The 26987-nt window shown below is 44.3% G+C and overlaps 1 protein-coding gene across 1 annotated transcript in view; it reads right to left on the bottom strand.

The window, feature by feature from the left end:
- Positions 1-26987, bottom strand: part of LOC147747112 (vitamin D3 hydroxylase-associated protein-like) — a 455455-nt gene that overhangs the window by 104361 nt on the left and 324107 nt on the right. Inside the window, exon 11 of the mRNA XM_086952363.1 lies at positions 2625-2668. Within this exon, the coding sequence (XP_086808489.1) occupies positions 2625-2668 (44 nt within the window). The remainder of the gene's footprint in view (positions 1-2624; positions 2669-26987) is intronic.

Raw genomic sequence — 26987 nt, 5'->3', positions numbered from 1 at the left:
AGCTCCTACCCAAAAAAATCACCTAGCTGTTACAGGCTACGGTCTGCAGCGCTAGAGCAACCGCAGCAGACCATTGAAACGGGCAAGTGCGGCTGCCCTTTAGAGGGCGGCCGCATCAAGTGAGTGCCCCTGGCAATCTGCAGTGGTGGCCTGTTATATCAGGTGCAGCCTGTAGCCTGCGATTGTCTTGTGAGCCCTGCTTGCCACACCTCGAATCTGCCTCAGCCGCTTCCGTCACTTCAACCGCCTAACAGCTTACAGCCACATAGCCTACAACCTCGTGACAACCATCAGAGCTATTCTCTTTTTTTTTACTGATTTAAACAGACTCCAATTACCTCAGCTCTTCCAATTTGCTCTACCTACCCTGTTTAGAGCTGAACCCTCAGGAAGCCGGATGAGCCCACCTCCACAATTTCTTTCCTCAATGCTAACAGAAATCAAGAAGCTACCACCAACAGGGTCATCAGCCCCTTTGTTTGTCTATGTCCCACAACGCTCACCATCAGATGAATTCTATTGCGAGAAGAATAGTTTATGCTCGGTATTAGCTAATGACGCCAAGCCGTAATAGCAGCCTTAAACCCGGACAACACAAAGCTGAATATCGGGTTAACAAAATTTGTCACCAAGGCACAAAAACTGCTGGAAGTCATCAGCGCACACAACCAGTCGTCATAACGGCAGCACGGTACTCCATACCTGGGTCAAGCAATTGCTTCCCCACTACCAACAATCTGCTGACCCCAATGTGGTACCCGAGTCAATCACTAACTGCCAAGAAGCTCTGCAAAGTTTTAAGTAAAACGTTAATTTTGTATCTTTCTGTAATTTTATATAGTGTTTTTTTAAGAATATGCTGCACGTGTTTTATATTGTAGGGGTTTTAATTAACCAAAAATAAAGTTCTTACTTACTCATATTACATAGTTAAAGTTCCTTGTCAAATGTTGTGCTTTGACTCTACCAATAAATACTTGACAGTTGACTTTTGGAGAAATGAAAGACTGTAGTGAATAAAGACATTTCCTCATCTATATCTGTGTGCTGTTATATGTTTATTACATGTCCCCTACCCAATAGTAGCACATCTCTCACCACTGTCAGCTCTTGATGGGGAAGAGCTCTTGATGAGGCTGCTGGGCCAATTGTACTTGCACAGCCAATGCTGCAGATCGTGAACCATCACTTCTAAAATCTGAGTTCCTTGGTCCTGTGCTCACTGAGACTTCAGATTCCATTGCAGAGGCAACATGAGCCACCTGGGTTGGTTGACCGGGAAAATGAAGGCGGCTAAGAGGCCAAGAAGCCTCAGAGCTGTTCTCACCGAGATCTAGGACTGAAGCAGAAACATTGAGATCATAGCCTGAATATCTCAGAATCACCTTTCAGAATGGGCCAATTTGACTTTGACTCTTTAAATGTGAACCCAAATGATGTCAAGAGCTTTGCAGTCATCTGAAGGTTGTATGCAACTGAGTGTGGGGAGCCCCTCTTCAATAGCCAGTCATTAAGGTAGGGAAAGAATGGACTCCCCTTCCTCCAAACGTGTACTGCAATCACTTTTATCACTTTTTTAAAGCTCCAGGGGAACTAGTGAGGACATAGGGAAGCACTGCAAAATGACAATGTTCCTGGTTTACCATGAGCTAAGGTAATATCGAGGGACTGTAAGAATGGTATTTGAAAATGTGCATCTTGGAGGCCCAACAACACCATTTAGTCTCCTAAGTCAAGAGTGGCCAAGACAAGAATTTTGAATTGGTTGATCCACAGCAAGGCATTATGAGGTCGAAGGTCCAATACAGAATGAAGGGGGCTGTCCTTTTTTGGGTGAAAGGAATAACGAGAGCACCAACCCTCTCCTCTTTCCAAACCCAGAACCCTCTTTATAGTACCTTTGGAGAGCAACATTCACTCCTCCTGCAGCAAAATAGAGTGGTACTTTTCTGAAGTTGATGCAGTGGGTGGGGGGGGGGGGTGTGGTGGAAGAAAGAGAAAGGATATGGCATAAACATCATGATAAAATGAATAACCCATCTGTCTAACAAGATGGATAGCCTTACAGAAAGGAAAAAATTGGATTCCTTCTCCCACAGAATGTTTGCAAGTAAAGGCAACATAAAGAGACTTAGAAGTGGTTTCTTCCGGGAAGGGCAACTAGGATGAAAAGTGTCCCTGCTGGCCGGCGCAATGCCCGCCAGACCCCCATCCCGGGCCTTGAAAGAACTGAGGAGAAGAGGCATTCCTGCTTCTGGTTTTGAACAATATTTTAATTCTATTGTGGTACAAAAAGGTGGCACAAATGTCAATAGCATGCAATTCACCAAACTATATAAACTCTATATAAATAACAAATACAGAGTTTTCAATAACCCTTCAAAAATTCTAAGAGTAAGTATATAATAACTAAAGTGGCACATACATTAATGTGACTAAGAAATATAAAGAGCAAACTATAGTTATGTCATTATTTAACAGGACCATAAACAATTAATGAATGTTGTGTGTGCATGTTATTTTTGATCATAAATATATAGCATGACAATCAAGAAAATATACATATTTAACTATTTGCAATACATAAGCACACCATAAAGGAAGGAAAACATTGTTAATCTTACCTTGACTTATACAAAGCTTTAAGTAAGCTGGAAAAACGGGGATGCTGGAAAATAAACATGACTTAATGTTAAGTGAATACAGTTAATTACAATTTATATTTGTAAGAAATTGGGTTGAGTGGGTTGCTAACCCTGCTTAAGCAACACCCATAATCCCTGCCAGGGTGAATCAGTAAAGTCAATAAATTAACTTGTGCTTAACCCTCTGGTAGCTTGGCACAAAAGCAGTCAGGCGTAACTTAAAGGCAACGTGTAAAGTATTTATGCAGCAGTCAAACACTAATAAAGTGAAAACACAACACAAGAAAAATGTCACACCAATTTCGAAACATAGAGTAAAACTCTATAAATTATTTGACACCAAAATGACAATAATCTAATCAATAGACTAAAAGTCAAGAATTTTTAAAGTATAAGGTAATGCTAGCACCTGAAAAATCAAAGCACCAAACACGCACATCTACTCATGCAAGACTGGGTCATCGTTTAAAAATGTGGCCGATGGCAATGGATGAAGAATAGTTGGGCTCGGTTGGCGCTTACCATCAGACTTACAAAAAATGTCAACAAAAATGTCTTGAGTAGGTAGTTCAGTGGGACAAGGCTGCAGATGGCGTCCTGGGAGGAGACAACATCGATATGCTGCCACTGGAGGAAGCAGTGGTGAAGATTTCCATGTTCAGATTTAATCTATTTTTTGTAAATCAAAAGGTTCCGGTGGGACGAGACTCAAGCCTTAGCCAACGAGAGCTTCACAATGTTGGATAGAGTTTGCTGCTGCAGAAAAGAAAGTAGGAGGGGCTACTGCAAAGTTATGTGGACCAGCGATGGACCTTGGTCAGATAGATGAGCAGTTTAGTCCCCGTCTCCTCTCAATTGTCAAAGCTGATTTAAGCAAAACATTTTCCAAGTCACAAGTTTTGGATTTTGGCTACCTGGAAATCTTTAGAACCACTTCCAAGGCTTCACTACTGGGGAGGCAGCCTTTGGAGGGTTGGGACTCACTCAGGCTGGGTCCGGATGCAGGTTCAAGATGGCTGGAGTTGTATCTGTCCTTGAGGCTCTGATGAGGAGGCCGACTATCTTTTTGCCTCTGCTTCCTGTATTTTTGATGCTTTGCTGGATTTCGTTTTTGCTGGTTTAGATGCTTTAGGCACTCTGCCACTGATGATCAGTGCCTGAGTGTAAGTGCTCCCTATGTAAATTGTTATCATGATTAGATATACATGATTGGCATATTTGTATCACCACGAAGTCCCTAGTAAAGTGCACTGGGTGTGCCAGGGTTGGTGATGACAAATGCTACTAGTGGGCCTGCAGCACTGATTGTGCCACTCACATGAGTAGCCCTAAAATGGTGTCTCGGGCCTGCCACTGCAGTGCCTGTGTGCAGTCTAGGAACTGCCATATCCTCCTGGTCAGTGTCCCCACTGACCAGACCTAACCCTTCGCTTTTTGTGCACATTAGTCACCCCTATGGAAGGTGCAAGGTACCCCCCTGGGCAGGGTGCAGTGTATGTAAAAGATAGAGCATGTACTAGTGCAGGTGACATGCCCTGGTAGTGAATTACAGCCATTTTCGTTTTTCACTATTGTAAGGCTATCTTGCTCCATGGAATAACATGGGGGATGCTGGCTACAGTGGCTTCCAGCATTTCTTCCGATAGGAACAAGATAGGACATAAGTATCTAGTATCCCTGAACTCAGAATTTAATAACACATCTTTGAGGAGAGGTTGTTTTTAAATCCTGTGTTTGAGAACAGCACTTTTAGAAAGTTGCTGTTCTCTTGTCGGACCCTTCTGTGTGCCTTGGCTTGTTTGTGTATTGACTGTCTGGTTTCAGAGTGACAGGGGCTGGGGATTCCTCAGGAGGCTGGCTGAGTCAGCCCTAGGCTGAATGACTGCATTTGCAACCTGAGTGGTGAGAGGAGTTAGCACCTGGGCCTGAATAGGGCTGTGCCTGCCTGCCACAATGCTGGCTCCACCTCCTGCTGGGCGACTGACGACCCTGCCCCTCACTCTGAAAGGGATGGAGAAGCCAGAAAAACAAAGTACTCAGGATACACCCAGAACTGGTTCAGACAGGGCTCAAGGCCCACATGCACAAAGAGAACAAAGACTTTCAGGGGTATAAGTAAGATCGAGATCGTCGCAGCGCCTGTTGACGCTGTCAGAGCAGTCGCATCCTTCGTTTGAGGGACGCACCCGATCGGTGCGGGACGCCTAATATCGCTGCGAGTGTCGTGGCCGAGCCTGTCGTCGCTGGGTGAGATCGCCGCACTGCTTGCTTGCGGATCGCATCACGTCGCTGCGAGTGTCGTCGCAGGAACCATCGCATCGAGAAGCTGCGAGAGAGAAGATCACCGCTGGTTTGCGCATCGTCGCCCCGGAGATCGTCGCAACTCCAGAGATCGTCGCATCGTGCCTTTGCGAGAACAAACTTCCTACGGAACCTATGCACCGGAATCCATACAAGTAGCCTTCCTCCCCATACAGACCGGATTCGTCGCAACACGCCCGCTGCTGCAGCAGGGCTGTCGCATCGCCTCCCCAGGGTCTCAGGAGCAACGCATCGCTTGTTTTCCACCGCACCAGCTTCTGCTTTTGGAACTTTGTCGCAACTAAAAGGTACTGTGAGTAAACGTGACGCAACTGTGAACTTTTCAAGCATCTGTGGATTATTTTATCGCAACCTAAAGAACTTACATTACAACCGTAAGAACTCTTTTGAAACCACATTCTTGAAGTGTGTATGTTTGATTTTTGTCGTTTTGGTCTTGTGTAGTTTAGATTAAATACCTTTATTTTCCTAAACTGTTGTGGAGCCAGTTTGTGCTGTTTTCACTGTGTTACTGTGAGTGTTGATAAAAATACTTTACACATTGCCTCCTGAATAACCTAGACTGCTCGTGCCAAGCTACCTAGAGGGTGAGCAGGGTTTATCTCAGAGAGTTTCCTCCTTACCCTGACTAGAATCAAGGGTCCCTATTTGGACAGTGGTACCTACCTCTGGCAACTAGAGACCCCCAGTTCTAACATCGAACAAATAGCCCATGGAGTCACTTTGGTAGTCCTGGGTTCAAGCAGTTGAACAGCAGTTGTACAGGGCTCAAGCAGTTGAACAGCATTTGAGCAAGGCTCAAGCAAAGGGTGGGCCTTTGATGGTTCAATACAGGATACAGGCAGCAGAGCAGTCCTTTCAGATGCAGTAAAGCAACTCTCTAAAGTTCCTAGCAGGCCACAGCTGCAGGCAGTTCTCTCGGAGTCCTTCCACAGGGCCAGAAAGTGAACTGAAGAGTGGGTCTTAGGGTCTTATTTTTATACTTGGTGCCTTCTCTGAAGATGTTTCTAGAGAATTCCCTTTGTGTGTGAAGACAAGGCACAGCCCATTGAATTGTGAATCAAGCTGTGTCCAGCTCTGCCCCCATCTTACCAGTGATGTCCAATCCAGGCACACCTAACTCTTTTACTATGTGGCTGTCTGGGAGGAATAAACAAAGTCCAAATGGCAACTACAGCAAGTCATGTGTCCCAGGAACAGACTGCAGACACACAATAGCTAGGGCAGGAAAACGTCAACTTTATAAAAGTGCCATTTTGAAAATTGTGACTTAAAATCCGACTTTACCAATAAAGCGGATTTTAAATTATAATTTCATAGACACCAAACATTACATTTCAAATTGATTCCAATCAAAGGCTAGCACTTATTAAATGTAAGAATGCAACCCAATGTTTTATCCTACACGAAAGGTAGGCCGCATGGTAGTGAAAAGAAAAGTGTGAGTTTGCAACCACCAGGGTATTTAAAAAAAGTACATGTACAAACCTTTATTACAATTTTATTACAATTACAATTACAATGCACCCTGTCCTATGGGTTACCTGGGGCCTACCTTAAGGGTGAATTATATGGAATAAAAGGAAGGTTTAGGACTTGGCGAGGGGGTTATTTTGCAAGTTGGAAATGGAGGTTTAAAACTGTATTCATGCTGCAATGGCAGTACTGGGACATGTTTTACGGGCCTACTTAAGTGGGTGGTACAATAGCAGCATTTAATTTACAGTATATGGTATGACTTTGCACTAGGGATTTATAAGTAAATTAAATATGCTGGCCACTTATTAGCCAATTTCATATTTTAGGCAGTGAGTACAAGCACTGCAACATTGGTTAACAGTTGTAAGGTGCATATTATCCTTTGACCAGAACAAACAATTCAGAAAAATAGAAGGGTAAAGACAAAATGTTTGGGGAAGACCACCCTAAGGCTGACAGGTCTAACAGTAGTTCAATCTCCTCAACTATCAGACCTTTGCCAGGGCAGTCGCCAAAGAGGAGTTTCACTGTAAGGCTTAATTATTCTAGTCCAGCATGGTACTCCTTTGTAAATCCAAAAATATACATTTCATAAGTGTTGTTTTTTTCACCTAATAAAAATGTGGTAACAAAATGGCATGACTTGAGAGATACATAGATGGAAAACTATACTTTCTGGCACTGTAACATTCAGGAATTATTTTGTAAATTAACTCATGCAATATTGAAACAGAGGTTTGTTGGATTTATCCAATTTCCGTGCAAAGGAACTGATACGATTCCTGCAGATTTTTACTTGCATGAACATCTATAATCACAAAAATACAAAGTGTTGAAAGAATAAGAGCTTTCCAAATGCACGTATAATATAATAATCAATGTTTAAAAGGAAAGTGCCTTCCAAGATAGGGTAGAGCCTCAAATTTGAAACTAAAGCAACACAAGCAACCTGCAACTGGTTTTGCTGTACTAAGAGCTCATCAGCCAGACATAGCTTGGTTTCAGTGACACAGTGTGCACAGGAACCATGTATGGGGATACTCATCCCACTTGGGGCAACACACAAATTTGAAACTAGATTTCCTACCTGAGGAAAGTCTTTATAGATCATTCCATAGACAAAACTCCATTCTTTTACTGTTTCCCTGTCTCTCTCTCAGTTAGGAAATTGTAGACGTTGAGACAGGTTTCAACTAGACACTTTACTGATTTGAAAACAAATGTTAAGAGCTAGAATACAGCCAGGTTCATGCCCCAGAGCCTGCTGTTTTGGTGTGCTATGCTGAAAAGAGGATATCCTTGAGTAAATTGTAGAGAGCTCATGACATTGTCAAGGGGAGGTAATAAAGGATGGAGGAGAATGTGTCAAAAGTTAATTCTGCTGCAGACACATGTGTTGATGTGGGTTTTGTTTGTGCTAATGGGCTTATATAATTGAAAAAGTGCTGCAGTAGCTGTGTTGGTATTAAAGGCTTCCAATTTGAGAGGGAGAGAGTAAGTAGGAAAGTAGATAGATTTAGTAAAAGGGGTGGGTGCTGAAAAGGAGGAAAATATAAGAGTGGTTATGGAGGCATTTAGAATAGGTGACAATTGTGCCTTCCACTGTCTGCTTACAGGATGGCTGTTTGTGGTGCATAAACGGAGATTGAAATCTAAAAACATGCCAGCGGAAAAATATGTGGGTGTCATCTACAAAAAAGTATAGGAAAGCAGAGTGGACATAATATAACGTAGAGTGGATACGAAGAGTGAAAAAAGGAGGGATTAAAAAAGAGAGCCTTGACTGAGGTATGCATGTAAAGGCAAGGGGGTTTATTTATGAGTCACAGTTGGCTTAGAAAGAAAAGAGCAGGGAGCTACCATCAGCCCAGAAATGTTTTCCAAGTGTACAGAAGCAAACAAGTGTGAGGCACATGAAAGCATGTGCTCTTGGTATTCCATGCACTAAGAATGGCTCTCTATCGCTCTTGCTTAAATACACTTAAAAACACCCTTAAAAACTGGATGGCAGCAAACATTCTTCTCATGTACCCCAAGACTGAATTCTTTATTTTCTACCACTCACTAACATGCAACCTGGGCCCTAAAATTCTGAAACTCTATGGCTTCTCTACAGTACTCTTCACATTTATTAAATCTCATAGCTTCACCTTGTTCACTTCTTTGACACTATATGTAATATCAGTAGTATGGCTAAAGATTTCAAATTTTACATTAATTCTTCCAAAAAACGGATGCACCATTTCCCTAAACTATACTCATAAACAGCCCTTCATGCCCTGAAGACCTTCGGACTTCGTCACAATTAAAAAACATTCTTCATTCCAGAGTCCGAGTTTCTACCACATAAAAACAACTTTAACTTAAGGCCTGCTTTAGATCTCTGTGGAGAGGTTAGTCCAAAACAACGGTGACGGATATCCGATCCGCCAAAATATAAATCAGATTATATCCAATGGGATTTATATTTCGGCTGGCAGGATATCAGTCACCGTTGTGGCAGAGTAACTTGTCTCTTGAGATCTAAATCAGGCTCTTAATGACTAGTTACCACATCCATAAAACTCAGACTTAAGGGCCGATTATGATGGCGGACGGACTCCATAGAGTAGGAGGGAACCTCCGCTATGCCTGCGGAGTTCCCTCCTGTACAATTAGGATGTGACCGCCACCCTGGCGGTCACATCCTCAATCTTTAACATTGCGGCGGGTGCAGCTTCAAGCTGCACCCGCCGCAATGTTAACAAGCATTGGTAAATGCATTAGGTTTCGCCTATAATGTGATTAATAATAATAATTCGTTTTTTTGTAGTAAGTTGTACTTCGGTGAATAGTTGTGCAATATACGTTATTGAAAGTCTGTTGAAGTGTTATGAATAGTTTAAGAAAGGCAATAAATTGGGTTACTGGTTTTATTATGAAGTCGATAGATTAGGCAAATGGGGTGGTACTATGATAAAAATACATGTACCCAATAAATAGGCTTGAAATTGGTACAGCTATGGAGAGAATAGGTAAAAGGTGGATGAAAAGCCAAGTATTAGTTCACCCATAACTAGGATCATTACCAATATGTTTTTGGCAAGTTAAACAAACACTTCATACCTTTCTAAAATAAATAGGTCTCTGGAGCCACAAAGCGTTGTTTTAAGAGGCTAAACACACGAAGAGAGAAAGGGCAGGAGGTTGGGAAGAATCAAGAAAGTGAGGGACAATTGGGGTTGGAGAGAAGGAGCAGTAGAAAGAATAAAATTGAAGTAGAGGAAGTATTAAAGAGGGTTGGGGGAAGAAAGAAAGGGTGAAAACAAATAGAGAGAAAAGGGAGCAAGAGAATGAGGAGTGAGAGAAAGAATGGGAGAAGGGCACGGTCTCAGTACTGTAGATATCTGTGTTCACTTGTACATCACAGGTTCGAATACTGGCAAATCCAGTCGGCCGTTTGTCCTTTTGAAGTTGATAAAATTCCTAGAAGGGTTGAGCAAATGTTTGCCCTGGTCCTCACTGAAGCCCTTGACAACAATTTATTTATTTTTATTTTGAAAGTTTTATATAGCGCAAACAAGATCTTTGCAGATATCAGAGCGCTTTACAGACGAAGGTAATAGCATGTGAGTACATAACAATTGGGGTGGGGAAGGTACATGTGGGAGCATAATCAGACTCAACAGCATAGTCAGAAAGGACGTGAACCACTTGAGCACAGTTCCAGATAGACCCATTCTTGTGTTTAATAGATCGAGTAGATTCTCATGTTTGACGGTGTAGAATGCAGAAGAGAGATCAAGAAGGATGAGGAGGCAGGTATCGTTTTGATCTAGGATTTGGAGGGCGTCGTCAATTATGTGAGTCATAGCCGTTTCTGTACTGTGGTCTGCTCTGAAGCCTGATTGATGAGGGTTGAGTAGATCAAACTGATTGATGTGTTTAGTCAATTGTATTTGTGCGCATTTTTCCAATGCACTGGAATATGGTCAGAAACTGTATTCCACTTTATATACATAGAAGAATCCGGTGGGTACCAAAGCCCCATTGATGTATGCAAAATATTGTCTGCTAATTGCAAATGGTCTAAAGGTAGACAGACATCTGACAGACTGCAGGTGGGCAAATCTCATTTTAGAAACCACAGATATTTAGTACAAGGGGCCACACAGGAGAAGATAGATTCCATATAGCAAGTTATACTGTCAGCCCGCCCAGGGGGTGACTAATCTAAGCCTTGTCACCTGGTTTCCCGTTATAAACTGTGCCTTAAAGCGGCAGGTTCTGAGTAGCTGCACGTCATTAAGAAAGGAAGGGTACCAGCACTTCCGAGGGGTGAAATACAGTTTATAGGAGAGCACCCTCACTTAGCAGTGGACGGGTACCCTGGGAGAGTGAATGCATGTACTTTTATATTTCTGTTTAGAAGCATCTCTCTTAAAGTGCTAACGTGCCAAAAAGTACTGTTTACAAAGCCGGGCTGGCCTGAAGGCGGAACATGGTGAGACCTGGGTATGACGCACTAGGGGAATTCCGCGTTAAAAACAGCAATAAATCAGGGGGGGGAGGGCTTTGAAGTGGCCAGGTGCCAGACCATGCAAAAGAGCACACAAGTGAGAAACAGAGGGAGGCAGCGGCCCGCTGGGATCCGACAGCTTCTGGGTCGTTAACAGACATCAAGCCGGCATGCAGGAAACCACCGACCAAATGTAACAGCCAGCGTCAGTTCAAAACTGCACCACAGACGCTGAAACTGCTAGAAACCTCAAATAAAGATGCACAGAACTCTGGACAAATATTAGCAGCCTGCCCTAGCAAAAACTGCAAAGTGAACTTTACTGCAGATTTCAAACCCTCCCCTGCTTGGGCTGTGCAGTAAAGTTCAGTTTGCAGTGCTCGATTTTCAGAGTCGGCCTTGAAACCTCATCTCGCCACCACCAGTAACAGAGGAAGTGCAGACTATCACACGCCCACAGGTGCCGCAACAGCTGGACTCCGAGTACACTGTAGATGCCTGGTGAACACAGTGCATTGCGACCCTCGAGGTGGGGGGGGGTGGTTGGGAGTAGCCGCGCTTTATAAGAACGCTGATTGATGGAGGCTCCCCCCGCACTAGAACACACACTTCATGCCTGTTGTACGATTACATGTGCCAAACACGAGTCGTGCGCGGCCACACGTGCAGTATTTTCAAATGTAGCGCCTCCTGCACCAACGTGGGCTCCTTAAGCATGTTAAAATATGCGCTGTGTAAACATGGACCTAACTTCCAGTTGGCCGGATGGGCTTGGATTCTACCAAGCTCGACTGCTTTATCTGCGTTTTGTTTACCCTCGACTGACCTGCTAGAGTGAAACATTCTGGTTAATTCCAGTTAGCGGTGGAAACTGATCATTGCTCTGTTTGGATACAGTGGGTTTTTCTATTCAACCGCTAAAAAAAAGTTTGGTCCTAGAGAGGCCCATACCAAATTATAAAAAAACATCGCTAGGTCACAACGTGGAACATTTAAGCCATTTCTAACTGAACAAACTGAATTTACAACGGGGCCATTGAGCTGTGCAACATTAACCAGAATAAGCCACTGGTAACAGGCCAACTGGAATTTATACCAATGTGAGCTGTGCAACACTTCCAGAAGCCACTGGTAATAGTGAACTAGGATTTACACCAGGGGAAAGCTAACTGTGTAAAGGTTCCCAGAAACCATTGTCAACTTGTGAACTGGGATTTGCACCAGGTACAAAGGGGCTCTGAAGCAGTTCTCAGAAGCCACTGGTATGTTGGATTCGGATTTGCACATTGGGGAGTCATGCTGTGCAACGTTCACTACAAAAGCCACGGGTAACTGGGGGTTTGCACCACGAGGCATCGTGCTGTGCAACAGTTCTCTTCACTAATTAAAAGCTTCAGCAGAACTCCTGAAAGCAGCCACATGGGCTTGTGCGCCAGGCCTACGAAACGCTTCCAAGTCACACAGACCGGGCACCCTCTCAGTGACGGACTGACCGACTGACAGACAGACAGCAGCACGTGCAGCGGGTGCAGCGCTCTCCGGACCGGTCCGGACTGCCGACATTCAGCCACAAAGCACACTTGCAAAAAAAGAAGAAGCAAAGCGTCCTGTTCTCGGAATCGCACCCAGTTTCGAGAGCAGCTGCGCACTCACCGGAGTTCAGCCGCCGCCGCCGCTGCTCGTCTCTGCGCCGGAACCAGGCGAGGGACCCCGGGGCTGCTCGCTGGGAAAGAGGGACCCACTACGCACGCACGTCCTCCCCGGGCAGCAGCTGGGAGCTCTGTGCGCCGTTCACATGAACGAAGTTACGAGCTTCACTCCTTCCCCTGCCTGGAGCTCTTGAAAGCTTGCACTTAATTATAATCACGTGAACAGAGTCGCATGCCCCCAGCCTTAGCCACTCGCAGTTTGAACCAACCTCAGAAAATTAAAGTTATCTCGGTTTCCATATGCCTGGCCCTGGGGTTCAGTTTCAGTTGGAGCAATTCATTGTGATTTCGTTTTTAATGTTGGCAAATTAAAGCTGAAAAGGTCAACCTAAGCAACCATCTGTGTAAGTTAGTAATTGGATATACATTAAATTAACCATAGCACTCTATGGAAAGCTAACCGCCGGGGAGGCTGCAAACACTAATGTCTTCTAAGGATGCAGAGACAGGCAAAAACTGTGCAGACGAAACCTAAAAACAGAAGTAAACAAGTCAGGTCCTGGGCCGGCCAGCCAATCACAGCGCGGCCCGGGAATGACGTCACAGGGGTGTCCCGGGCCGGCAGCCAATCACAGCGCGGCCCAGGACAAAGGGGCGGGGCTTAAAAAAAGTCAGAGAAACGCCCCCGAATCGCGTTTTCAGGGGAAAGCGTGATTGACAGCTCTGTCTCCCAATGGCTAGCGTCCATTTATGGAGCTAGCCAATGGGAAACAGAGGCGGTCCGAACATCCCTACTGTAGACAAAAGTTTTCGATCTGGGAGGGGCACTGCGTGCCCCTCGCCAGGTCGAAACCTAAAAATGCATGCACAGCATTTGCGTGCACAAAGCAGCAGGCACCGCGCGGTGCCTGCCGCTTTGTCCACGCAAATGCAGGGGGGTACCATAGGTACCCCCCATGTGCACCCCCCACACCCCTTTCACCCAGGGGGTCCGCAATGGGCCCCCGAAGTGAAGCTCCGTATGCTTTTCTACGGCGGAAAAGCCGCCGTGGAAAAGCATACATTGTACTCCATCCTAATATGGATGGCGGTGTGTGATAGACACCGCCAGCCATGTTAATGCATTTCCGCCGTGGTCGCCTCCCGACCACGGCGGAAAAGCGGAGGACAGATTGTGAGGCCCACCAGCCATCCTAATTTGGCGGTGGGTCTTTCAAGCCTCCACGGTGGGTTTCCCGCATCCTCCGGGCCGGCGGTGGCTTCCGCCGGCCCGGAGGATGCGGGAAATCCGCCATCGCAATGACCCCCTTAATGTCTCCCACATTCCTTATGTTACACTGGTCAACCCTGAATCTTGGGGTAAGACTCAAGCACTGATTTATTTTTAACCTTTACTATCTTTCCCTTATTTCTGAAGGCCTAAGACACCTAGGCAGCCAGAATACACTACGTATGAGCTTTCCAAAGTTCAAACCTTTCACCCAGAATGGCTTGTTTTCTGGGGCATTGGCATCTGCACTGAACCCATTACTAATAAATCTCAGAACTAAATTTCATTTTCTCTCTGTTAGAATGCAGCTTAAAACCTATATATGTTGTGTGGAGTTAGATGAACCTGTCCTGCTTTCAGTAAACTTAGTACCCCCCCTACTCTTGACCACTTACCCTCAACATACCTTGTCCCTCTTACCTCATTTTGTATAATGAAGTTTTAAAGTTCATGCTCCCATCTTAATATCATCCTCCTAAAACAGTTTCATGCAACATGATCATGAATGAACAGCTACAGCAGGGTACTTCCTGAGTACTGTTGCCTTATCATAGACAGGGAAATAGTTTTTAGCAAAACCAAGATATTACTATATGTGAACTTGAGGACACTTCTAACTATACTCACAACTGCCTGGAACAAACTTAGTCATACCTTGTAATTCCAATTATAGTTTTGACATATGGCTACTCACTATCCAGCCTACAGCAAAACTCATACTAAACACAGATGTTGCTACCTTTAATAGCCTTGATAAAGACCTGCACATGAAGCACATATTGCCTGTTTAAAGATGAATAATTACATGTTTTAGACCAAGCAACCACGACTGAAATAAAAAATAATTAAATACCCCAAATGACTATTAATACTCATATTCTACTAGGAACCATACTTTTTGAGGTTTCCCATTGTTATGTAGATTATTGTGAATGACTGAATATTAGTCAATCCTACTGCATCTATTAGAAGTAGGATGCAAGAATGATAGAGCACCATGTGACTAAATGAATAATAACAAACTTTGGGACTTATTACGATCTTGGTCAGAAAGTCTCTGAACGGCATTCAGATTTTCCTAACCCATGTCAGAAACCATGTTTCTGACCCACTCAGAAACATTTCCAACCGACCGATTACGATAGAAGGTAACCATTTGGTCTTTCCAAGTCGGTTCTAACCTGCATTCAGAGACTCTGAGTCCGTCAGAGCCGAATCGTACAGGTCTATGGAACGCATTTCTGACCAACATAATACAATGTTGGATTTGGGCAGGCTTTCCGAATTGGTCTGTCCGACATGAAATGGCTGTCAGAAACTGACTTTGGGGGCCCCTAACATGCCACTCTCCAACTGGAGGCCTTCGGTTGGGGCCTTCTATGGGTACCCATGGGATCCCTCTTTCCAATCATGCACAATGGGGTGCCTGCGACAGGGTGCAAGGTTTTCTGCAACCATCCCATTTTTCATTGGGAGCCTGTGTTGTCGGTTAACGCATAGCCTCCCATTGGCTTCAATCGGAGTCTGACCGAATGGTGTTCAGAAACGTCTTAATCGGTCGGTCTGACTCGCTAAACCAGAGTCGCTCAGAACCGATTCCAACACAGAGTCAGTAAGAATGCTTTCCGACTGACATCTTAATGAGGCCCATAGTGTACAACTTATTAAATTGTACTACACCATTTACTCATATTGTAGCCACTTTATTAAATGTATATCTCTGATCCAATTCAGTATGATTGTGATAGTTTAATTTGTGTCAAGTATTGGAGTTATGTTTTAATTAATGTAACTCACCTATATCGCTCCAGGTGCTTCTGGACTATGTAAAAACATTCAAAATATAAATTAATTATGAGGAGAGACAGTTTTGTGCCAAGCCAACTAATGCCTTTCTGAATAAAAACTGTTACTTAAACTTTTTAAAAGCAATCACAGATAAAGTGGGATACTGAACCCAGCAGGCCATCATTCCAGTGATGGCTGTAAATGAAAGTGGGTTGCAATTTGTCGCCTACCTCATTTATTATTCATGATGTAAGTTCAATAGCGACGCAGTATCATTCAGTATTTTCCAGACTGCCCTAATAGGGCATAGATCGGTTCACAAAATCCCACATTTAATAAAATATTGGTCGCAAAAGGTTATCAGTATGTTGCGGCCAGTGCTTCATACATCTGGCCACTGGAGTCATTTATTGTACAACTGCCATGAATTAGTCATTTTTGGGGTCCAATAGAGAACTACCTGCAATTGAAAATCAAAATGGCCTGGTGCATGTCTGCTAAAACCTCAATGTCGGGTATCTGGTAACCTGTCAGCCTTAGGGTATCTTCCGCAAACATTTTGCCTTCCTCCTGCATGTTTGCAGACCTTGTTTTTGATGGCCTTAGGACTCTGATCACTTTACCACTGCTAACCAGTGCTAAAATGCATGTGCTAACTCCTTTAAACATGGTAACATTGGCTTATATCCAATTGGCATATTTAATGTATGAATAAGTCCTGGGTTAAGGGGTACTATGTGTGCCGAGGTCCTGTGAATTACATGCTACTAGTTAACCTGCAGCACTGATTTTGCAACCCATTTAAGTAGACTTTCAAACATGAGTCAGGCCTGCCATTTTAGCTTGTGTGTGCAGTTTTTAAACCTGCCATCTCAACCTTGCAAAATAACCCTTTTGCAGGCACAAACCTTCCTTTTTACTTCATATCTCCACCCCCTAGCATAGGCTCTCAACAGCCTAGAGGGCAGGGTGCAGTGCATTTAAGAAGTGAGACATGTACTTTTAAGTTTTACATGTCCTGAGGAAAATTAAATTTTTGGTCATGTTATGTTCCCTAGCGCGCACCCCACCGACTCCATGTACCAGCTTAAAGTGCATGTAACTTCCCTCCTGTGCCAGCTATGAAGACGCAAATACATTTGCGTCCAACGTTAACTTGTCCTCTTTCAGATCCACCCTGAATGGATTGTATAGTCCGTTCCTAAGTATGCTATGCCACCGTCTTTTTGTAGTACACTTTACATGTTTTCCTGCTCTAGCAGAGTAGGCCCTGAATTTCTGCCATCGAACCTCTTTTGTGGCTCCTGACTCTGACAGCTCCTGCCCAGGCTACCTCTGTACCCGTGAACTCTGACTTACTTTCAGCGCGGCCCCTCGCGCTCAGCTCAGCCTGCTTTCTGCCAAGACTGACTATAACCTTCGAGTTATCTGTTCCGCTCCTCGAGAATGCATTCCTGCCTACTAGATCCTGTAAACATCCTCTCCAGCTGCAGAGCCAAAGGGCCGACCTGTCTCAATGCAAGTAATTCATAGCCTCTGTTGCCATGCTTCAATGGAAGGCCCCGTGCCCCCACGCTTCACATGCAGACACTTAGGCGCTTATACACGCATCCACAGTTAGCATAGAATAGCTTCTGCCCTAGAGACCTTTCCGCCCAGATAGTATGGTTCCTAAACACCAGATATCAGATATGATAAAAGTACAAGTTGATCTGACATGCCAGACTTCTGTCTCTTTCCGTCAGTGTAAATGTCAAATCCCCTGCACCCCTTTCATCACACGTCATGCAGCTGCGCGCGCATCTAAGCTTCCGATTTCTGCTGACATTGCAACAATTCTGTTAGCACCACCCCTTGGTGCCACCCACTTGCGTCACCTATCAGTGACGTTTCTAGCCCACACCTCTGGTTCACGCCTAGTTCACGCCTCTTGATTACGTATTAGTACCACGTGTATACTGTTATCTTGTCTTCTCTCAGCTGTTACGCCTCTTGCATTATTCCTTATGATGTGAATTAAGTATATAAGCTATGTACTGTCAATAAAATATAGCGCTCTATCCCTTCTGACACCCCTGTGGTGGTCAGAACATGATATCCTGGTCAAGACCATTCCTTTATGAGGAATAAAACCCTTAGAAACTCTAACACCACGGACTCTGTCTTCTTTCATTCCGATTGAGTTATTATTGATTAAGTACTTACCTGCATAGAAATTAAGAGAGTAAATTAATTATTTACGTCATTTTGGCGCCCGAACAGGGACCCCTCCCCCACCTCACGCGCCGGTTGGTGCGTTGCAAGCTATGTCCCCTGCCATCAGTTAGATGGAACATACGCGTACTGGCAGGATTTCCTGCATCTCCCTCTGACCCACGGAGGTGACGAAGACTGCGATCAGTGCCCAGACGAGGCGGTGAGGAGCGCGGAGGATCCCGACCAGAGCCTAGCCGAAAGAAGCAAGGTCCGAGGTGTCAAGAGGCCCACCAGGTTTTCCGAAGTTTTCCGAAGTTTTCCGAAGTTTTCCGAAGTACCGAGTCGAGTCCAGTCGAGTTTTCTGAGGCCTTCTGTTTCCGTGCTTCCCGGTGAGTACCATTGCTGGGTCGTATCTAGACGGGTTTGGGTACGCAAGTCCGGTCTGCACTGTTTTTAGGCAGTGTATCTGTACTGTTTAGCAGTATATCTAGTATTCCGAATTTCTGCACTGTTACACCAGTGTATCTGTACTGTTGAGCAGTACATCCAGTATAGGGGGGTAGTCATCTATGTCTTTAATGTTTTTATGTGATTAATGTTGTGGTATGAATGTGACTGTTTAAATGTGTATTATTGTGTTTCTCGTATAACCTAGCTGTCAAGAGTATTAAGGAATAAGGATTGAGCATTCAGTAATAAGTAAGCAAAATGCCGTTTTTCAACAAGTTAAAACAGATAGGAACTAGGAAAGGGATACTGGAGGAAGAAATTCCTATTCCCCCTAGGGACACTCCCGGTAATTTTATGTACCACAAGCATGGCATAGATGCCATATTATATCTAGATTTATGGGCCGATTACACCAAACACCTAGACGAAAGACACAGATGGCCTGTTACTGGAACATGGGATGCCGAGTGCATCATGAAGGTAGAAGAAGCATTGTGGAAAAAGAAAGCTAGACAATCTCAGAAAGACGCCATAGAATTTTGGCGTAAGGAATCACATAAGCGTGCTGAGAAAGCACTCCGTAGAGAGGACAGACTTAAAGAATCAGAAAAGGCCCAAGAAAACGAATTAGTTATCGAAGGAATCCGAGTAAAAACAGAACAGATAGACCGCGCCCGAAATAATCTTGTAAACGGTATGTATCTTGCAGCAGATGGCACATCTGAAGCCCTATCAGAAATACCGAAAAACTTACCGCCACCATTAGTTCCAACTAAAGTAATGCATAAAACTACTAAAGACATATTCCTAAATTCATATTTAGAGGATGCAGCACCAGCTTACACCAATCTGCCTGTTCGTGCCCCGCCTACTGACAGGGATGGGGGTGGCATTACGCCCCCAGATCATGTTCCGCCGGTACCGCGACAGACCTCCCCTGTTCCGCCAGCTCCGCCACTTCCCGCACTCAAGATTGACCTACCGAAACAAGTCCTACCTGATCCTACTAAACGACAAATTCCAGTTCAGATCCAGACTCCGCGGAGAGATAATGCCCAAGCATCCGCCTCAGGAGGTGCGACTGCGGGTCCTCAGACCCCGCCATTAACACACAGATTCAATTTAAGGGACACGCAGAATCCTTTCCAGTCTCCCCACTTAACGAGTCTTGACGCATTAAAAGAAAAGATGTCAGTTTGCAGATATGATCCAGTACCCGGAAAAAACGATCTAATGATATTGGCATCCCTACAGTTAAGATCTGCCACTGATAGCTTGTTATGCTATGTAGGAATGAAGGAGCGTCTCGACAGAATATATGAGTTTATACAGACAGGGAAAGACCCTGACAGTGTCAAAGATGCCATGCATAAACAGAAAGTTGACATTCAAGCACAGATATTACGATTTTTTATAAATTGTCTAATAAGAGAACGAGACAGGCCCGAGACAGATCAAAGTGAATTAGATGGACTAAACAAGTGGGGTCAGAATATAGCCGAAGGAAAACATGATAGGGGAGCTTGCATAACCAGTATGTCCCAGAAAATTAGAAAGGCAGTATTAACTGCACACCAGGAAGGGAATGATAAAGCTTCCTCCGAGGAGGAAGAAGAACATGAAGAACCAGGAAGGTCTACAGATACTATAGCGTATGTAGGTAAGGGAAACTACCTTAGGAAAGGTATTCGTCCGGACAACAAGAGAGTTTTTTTCTCTGCTTTAACAAATCCGAATTCTTCTGAACATCAGTTCCAGGAAACTGATAAAAGGCTTCGAGACCGAGTGGGATACCATGTACTCAATTCTATGGATGAACAGGAACTAGCCCGGTCAGCCGTGTTATGGGCCGAAAACCCAGACATATATAATGATGATACGTTAGCGCAGACATTCTTGAACCTTTCCCCAGAAGAGCAGAAAATAGCAGGTGTATACATGATTCAGCACCTCCTCATCAAGTTCAGAAACCATCATTCCGATCCAGGTCCCTTACACGAAACATTAGAAGCACTACTCATGGATAGATGGAGAGGTTTCAGTACCAAATTAATACAAATAATTCTAGAACAACGACGTAAATATAACACCTTCATAAGTTCTGAATATGTTCCCCCGCCGCCTCCAGAAAGGAAAACGTACCACATGCAATGCCTTAGTGGCATTGAAAGTCAGAACCCCTTACGAGAAGTACACCCAGTTATGGGTACGGATCACGTCCTGAAGCGTGTGTACGTTCACACACCACTGACTAAGTTAGAACTGTTAGAAATGAAGAAATTAGTCCCGTGTCATGATAAAGACCCTGCAGGTTTTCATAGAGAGCTCAAAGACATGTTGCTGATGGGAGATTACACGTATGATGATATTATGAAAATGTTAAAAGTACTGTTGCCCACGGGCATTTACGAGAAATTAAAGGAAAAAGATTGGGAGGTGGGGGAGGCAAAGATAGCATGGGCAGAAATAGAAGACGAAGAAAGCAAACGAATCCCAGGGTTAGGCCTTGGGGATAGGACTAAAGCATTACCAGGTTTGATAGTACAGGTTTTGCCAAGATTATTGACAACTAGAAAGGAAGATTGGGACGCAATCTCGTCCTGTAAACAGAAACAAGATGAAGATACTAGTGACTTCTATTCCAGATTCGAGAAATGTTTCATTATAAATAGTGGCCTACAACCCAGTAGCGAGTCATATCCACACCTTTTTGTATCAAAATTAGTCGAGAATTCCCTACCATTAGTCAAAAATAGAGTGTACAAAGTTGAAAGTACTTGGCAGGCAAATACGCCATCCCAGATGTTACAAATGTTACAATATCACCAGAACAGAATTAGGGAAGAACAAGATCAGGAACAGAAACGTATGAAAGACACGAAAATGAAAATGTTAGTAGCTCAGACGGTCCCAGCCGACGGTCAAAGAAAAGGTGGGGCCCAGACCAATCATTCTGCAGCTCCCGTTAAAGGGACATGTAATTACTGCAAGCAGCCAGGTCATTACGTACATGAATGTCCAGTCCTGAAACATAACATCGCGACAGGTAAAACTAAAGAAAGACCGCATCCGCCTAGACATGAACATGGTCATCAACAAACTTTACAGAACGAACAGCCAATGCAGAATATGCAGCCTACGCATGCTCCATCCCACACAGCACAGACCGTAGCAGTACCGCAGCCACAGCCCATTGCCGCGACTCAGCAAGTTTCACAACAGATGTACCAGTATGCCCAATCTGCATATCCAGATTACCCCCGATATACATGAAACAGCCTAGAGAGGGAAGGTGGTTTGCCTCTTATTGAAATTCCTGTAGATCAAGAAGGTCCTTATGTACACAGTCACGTATTGGGAAAAGACAGAAAGTTTTTAATTGACACAGGGGCAAGTCGCACTACGATCAGTCATAATGAAGTCCCAGGGGCACCCCTCTCAGGCTCACAGAATGTTTCCCTTGGTTTTTCAGGACAGCCTATTGTAAATGAAGTATCGGAACCAGTACCATTAGCTGTGGGTCCATTATCCCGAATTACAGATTTGTTACTTACGAAATCATGTCCAGAAAATCTGTTAGGAATTAAAACACTGAAGGCTCTAGGAGCTATAATATGCTGTTCCCCGGAGGGAGTCAGACTCTTTCTACGGGATTTCAAGGGTCATTATGTTTTACGTGATTTTGATGTCAGATTGAAAAATGTACCAGATCACTTATGGGCAAAAGGCCCAGCTGATGTAGGTTGTATGCATATAAATCCATACCGTGTTACACTCAAGACAGGAGTTGTTCTACCCAGAATCAGACAATACAAGTTACCACCCGATGCTGTAGTGGCTTTACTGAAAATCATTGAAGAGCTTATTGCCCAAGGGGTGGTCGTAGAGACCGACTCCAATATCTGTAATTCACCTATCATTCCAATTCTTAAACGTACAGACCGCAATGCACCGCCAGTATATCGGCTGGTGATTGATCTTCGAGAGCTGAACAAATGCATTGTACCACAGTATCCTGTGGTCCCCGATATCTCTTCCCTATTGACTGCTATTGATTCAGAAGCAACGTTCTTTACTGTAATTGATCTCAAGAACGCTTTCTTCAGTGTACCTATTGATCCGGAGAGCCAATATCTCTTCGGATTCAGTTTAAATGGACGAAGTTTCAAATTTTCCCGCGCACCTCAAGGATTTACAGAAAGCCCCAGCATCTATAGCCAAGCACTGAAAAGACAACTAGATTGTATTCAAATGCCAGTTAATACCGCTTTACTGCAATACGTCGATGATCTACTGATCACCGCACGAAGTGAGCCCGAATGTGAACAAGCATCATTAACAGTTTTGCATTTCCTGGCCGACAAGGGACACAAGGTGTCTCCTTCGAAGCTACAATTCTGTGTTCAGCAAGTTGTGTACTTGGGTCACTTGCTGTCCAAAGTGGGGAGACAGCTCACTCCCGATCGCATTCAGTTAATTGTAAATATGCCACGACCCCAGACACAAAAGGAAGTGCGGGCCTTCATAGGCCTCACCTCGTACTGCAGACAATGGATTCCTCAATATGCATTTCTAGCTAAACCACTCATCCAGTTAACGACGCAGGAGGTAGCAACTTCCATTGCCCTCCCTTGGACTCAGGAACACACACAAGCCTTTGAGGAATTAAAGAAAGCATTATGCCAAGCACCAGTTTTAGCGACACCATGTTACAACAAACCGTTTACACTTTTTGTCACAGAACGTGACGGTACAGCATTGTCTGTCCTCACTCAAGATCAAGCAGGTTCACATAAGCCTTGCGCTTATTTTTCAAGTACATTGGATTCAGTAGCCCAGGCACTCCCTGCGTGCTTAAAGTCAGTAGCAGCAACAGCGCTAGCAATCAGACAGAGTGATTCAATTGTTTTAGGTCATCAGTTAACAGTACAAGTCCCACATTCTGTAGAGGTTCTGTTAAACAGAACCCAGACTCAACACTTGACTATAGCACGACTGACAGGTTACGAATTGACATTATTCCAGCCACACATAGAAATCAGACGCTGCAGTATCCTGAACCCAGCAACACTGTTACCTACAGTTATGACAGATCCAGCTCCGCATGATTGCATAGAGATCATTAATGCAGTAACAAAGCCCCGACGAGATTTAACAGATGTTCCATTGACAAATCCAGACCTGACACTTTATGTAGATGGTTCATGCATGAGAACAAGTACAGGAGAATTAGTGGCCGCGTATGCAGTGACCACTGAAACTGAAGTTAAAGAGACACATCGTATTGATACACTGTCTGCTCAAGCAGCAGAGCTCATCGCTCTGACCCGAGCCTGTATTCTAGCTAAGAACAGAAATGTCAACATATACACTGATTCCCGTTATGCGTTCGGAGTCGTACACGACTTCGGCATGCTGTGGCAGGAACGAGGTTTCCTGACCTCTCATGGTGCCAAGATACAACACGGTCCTCTCATTCAAGCACTGTTAGAAGCAATACATCTGCCTTCAGCCATATCCGTCATGAAGTGTAAAGCACATACTAAAGTCACAGATTCTGTTTCCCAGGGTAACGACCTGGCAGATCAGACAGCAAAACATACAGCACTGACTCACACTCAGACAACTGATACGACAAAAACAACAGATCCGACAAACTGTATGACAGTCAGGGATCCCACACTAGATGTTATCGACATTCAGACACATGCTACTCCAGAAGAAATAAAGAAATGGATTGAACTAGGAGGGATCCAGACAGATCAAGGTTGGATGACGAAGGGAAAATCTACATGGTTTCTCCCTGACTCTATGGTTCAAGTCATGATAAATACAGCACATAGTCCTGCACATCTAGGAGAGAAAGCAATGTTAGACAGTTTGCAAAATCTCTGGAACAATAAACACTTACGAGCAGCCGCCAAACAGAAAGTGCGTACTTGCATGATCTGTTGTCAGTTCAATCCAGGTAAAAGCGTCCCTGTAGAGCAAGGTGGATTTCATCCTCCCGATCACCCTTTTGAAGTCCTCCAGATGGATTATATCCAGATGGACCGTTGTCGAGGATTTAAATATGTTCTCGTAGTTGTCTGTGCTCTGTCCCGCTGGACCGAAGCATACCCAGTCTCAGATTACACTGCTCCGACCACTGCCAAGCAGTTGGTTCGTGAATTCTTCCCACGATACGGCCTGCCTCGTGTCGTGTACTCAGATAACGGTCAGCCATTCTCATCTGCATTAATGAAAGAAGTCTCTTTATTACTGGGATACCAGTGGAAGTTCCATTGTGTCCGACACCCAGAAGCCGCAGGCCTTGTTGAGAGGCATAACCAGACACTAAAGATCCGCCTTGCCAAAATATGTCAGGAGAAAGGGGTCGACTGGATAGTCGCCCTGCCAGTGGCACTATTCTACATGAGGATGGTCGCCCATTCGAGATCAGGGCTATCCCCGTACGAGGTGGTCTTTGGAAGACCACCGAATATGTGGGGGACGCCCATTCCAAAAAAGATTACTGATGTTGATTCTAACATGTTGACAGATTACCTTGCCTCCTTGATGTCTGCACTCCAATCATGTCGTTCACAGGTTGCCGCAGCCTTCCCTGACAACACTGATGTAAAGCCACACGACGTCCGTCCTGGTGATACTGTACTCGTCCGCAACTTCGACAGGAAAAGTCCGCTGGAGCCCCGCTGGAAGTCTCCGAAGACTGTACTTCTTACAACAAGGACGGCCGTGAAAATCGAAGGAAGAAAGGGGTGGGTTCACACGAGTCATATAAAAAAATTCTCTGGACTGAAACCTGACCGAGACTCGTCCACCCCCACCAAAGACTGTGTTGAACAAAAAGACTTTACAGAATCTGAACGAGAAAAAACTCCTCAAGAAAATTATCGCATGAAATTACGATCTAGCAAGTCAGACAGTTTAATTGTTTAAGTCCTCCCCTAGGTGAATCGGTTAAATAGTTTCTGACATGTATCCCCTAGATCGAGATAGAGAGAGAGAGAGAGAAGCAAAGAAACGTACATATTGTAAATCGCTTCGTAGTCACTGCATAGTGACACTAATAATCATGTTTATTCTCAGTATTTTAATTATCATTACTAGCATCCTATTGCCTATCTATTACCCTATTTTCAAGCGTGAACAATCTGCCTATAATGTCTCTGCTGAACACACTTTTAGTGAGTTACCTCCTCACGAGCTTTCTTACAGACTTGCGCTGCGCAACAACACATTCATTAGTATGTTACATCATTCTCATCAAACTAACAATGCTACAAATTGCTGGATATGTGGCCGACTCCCTCCCTACCAGAATTACAAGGGAGCTCTGCCCCTCTTTCCGTACCCGTTCACTCACAATGGCTCCTGCGGAGCATGGTTTAAAATAATTAATTCCTTAGATCCCGACATTGCTGTTTTCGATGGGGGCTGGGTTTGGGGAAACCTGAACTTAGTCCTACTAGACGTCTGTTACCCAGATAAGGAGGGACTCCCCACCAGAATAGGAACTGATCTAGAAAATGAAGTGTATGGATTAGGTAATTATACAATTAGCCTTATGATTCTCACTGTCGAATCCGAAGCCACACCAGTTCTACCGATTATGTCAGTACTGCCAGTCACTGGTGAATTATGTATCAAGAAGAAAGGTTCAGTACACTTAGGTCATAGTAAATGCACTACTGTGGTCGAATTCAGTGATCATGGAAAATCGTCCTTTAAAGCTATCAGTCATTCCTACTTTGTTTGTGGCCATACCGCATACATACGTCTACCTCCAGATTGGGATGGTACCTGTTACATTGCATTCCTTCTGCCACCTGTTTTTCTAGCTCCTCCTGATTACCATAGGAATACCAATCTAGTAAAGAATAGACCCAGAAGAGATATCCCACTTGTCGACTATACAGAAACGGCATGGGAACAGTACACTGATTTTAATAAAGGATTCTTTTTCTTTTTAGGACCTGTCCAGAATAGTAAATTAATACGCAGATTAACTAGAACACTTGAAGCAGTAGTAACTGAAACTGCCTCCGCCTTAGGTAACCTAACAGAAGAGCAGTCCGCTATGCGGGTTGTTGTCCTTCAGAACCGTCTTGTAATTGACGTCATCTTGGCAGATAGAGGTGGAGCCTGTAAGGTCATCGGGTCAAGTTGCTGTGTTTTCATACCACAAAACGCACCATCTGTATATCAAGCTATCACCCGTCTTCATAAAATTGCAAATCAGATACATCAGAATCCAGGCACCTGGACTTGGTCCGGTTGGTTCTGGACAACGTTAACAGCTTGGGGATGGAAGATCCTATCCTTCCTAGGCATTGGCCTAGTCCTAGTATTCAGTTGCTGCCTGTGCCTACAGTGTGGGCCAGCGATTTGTGGACTGTGTGCCACCTCTTGTATTGAACACTCCAGTTTTCTCTCAAAACGTAAACGAAAGAAAGAAGAACAAATGATGTTACAAGAACAATCTGATCGATTCATGAGGATCGATATATCATGAAGGGTCCGTAGGGAACAAGGAGGGAATGAGGAAAATTAAATTTTTGGTCATGTTATGTTCCCTAGCGCGCACCCCACCGACTCCATGTACCAGCTTAAAGTGCATGTAACTTCCCTCCTGTGCCAGCTATGAAGACGCAAATACATTTGCGTCCAACGTTAACTTGTCCTCT

Source organism: Lissotriton vulgaris, chromosome 1_1 (assembly GCF_964263255.1).
Source record: "Lissotriton vulgaris chromosome 1_1, aLisVul1.2, whole genome shotgun sequence".
NCBI lineage: Eukaryota > Metazoa > Chordata > Amphibia > Caudata > Salamandridae > Lissotriton > Lissotriton vulgaris.
The sequence above is the reverse complement of the archived record's forward strand: the minus strand, read 5'-3'. Positions and strand labels throughout refer to the sequence as shown.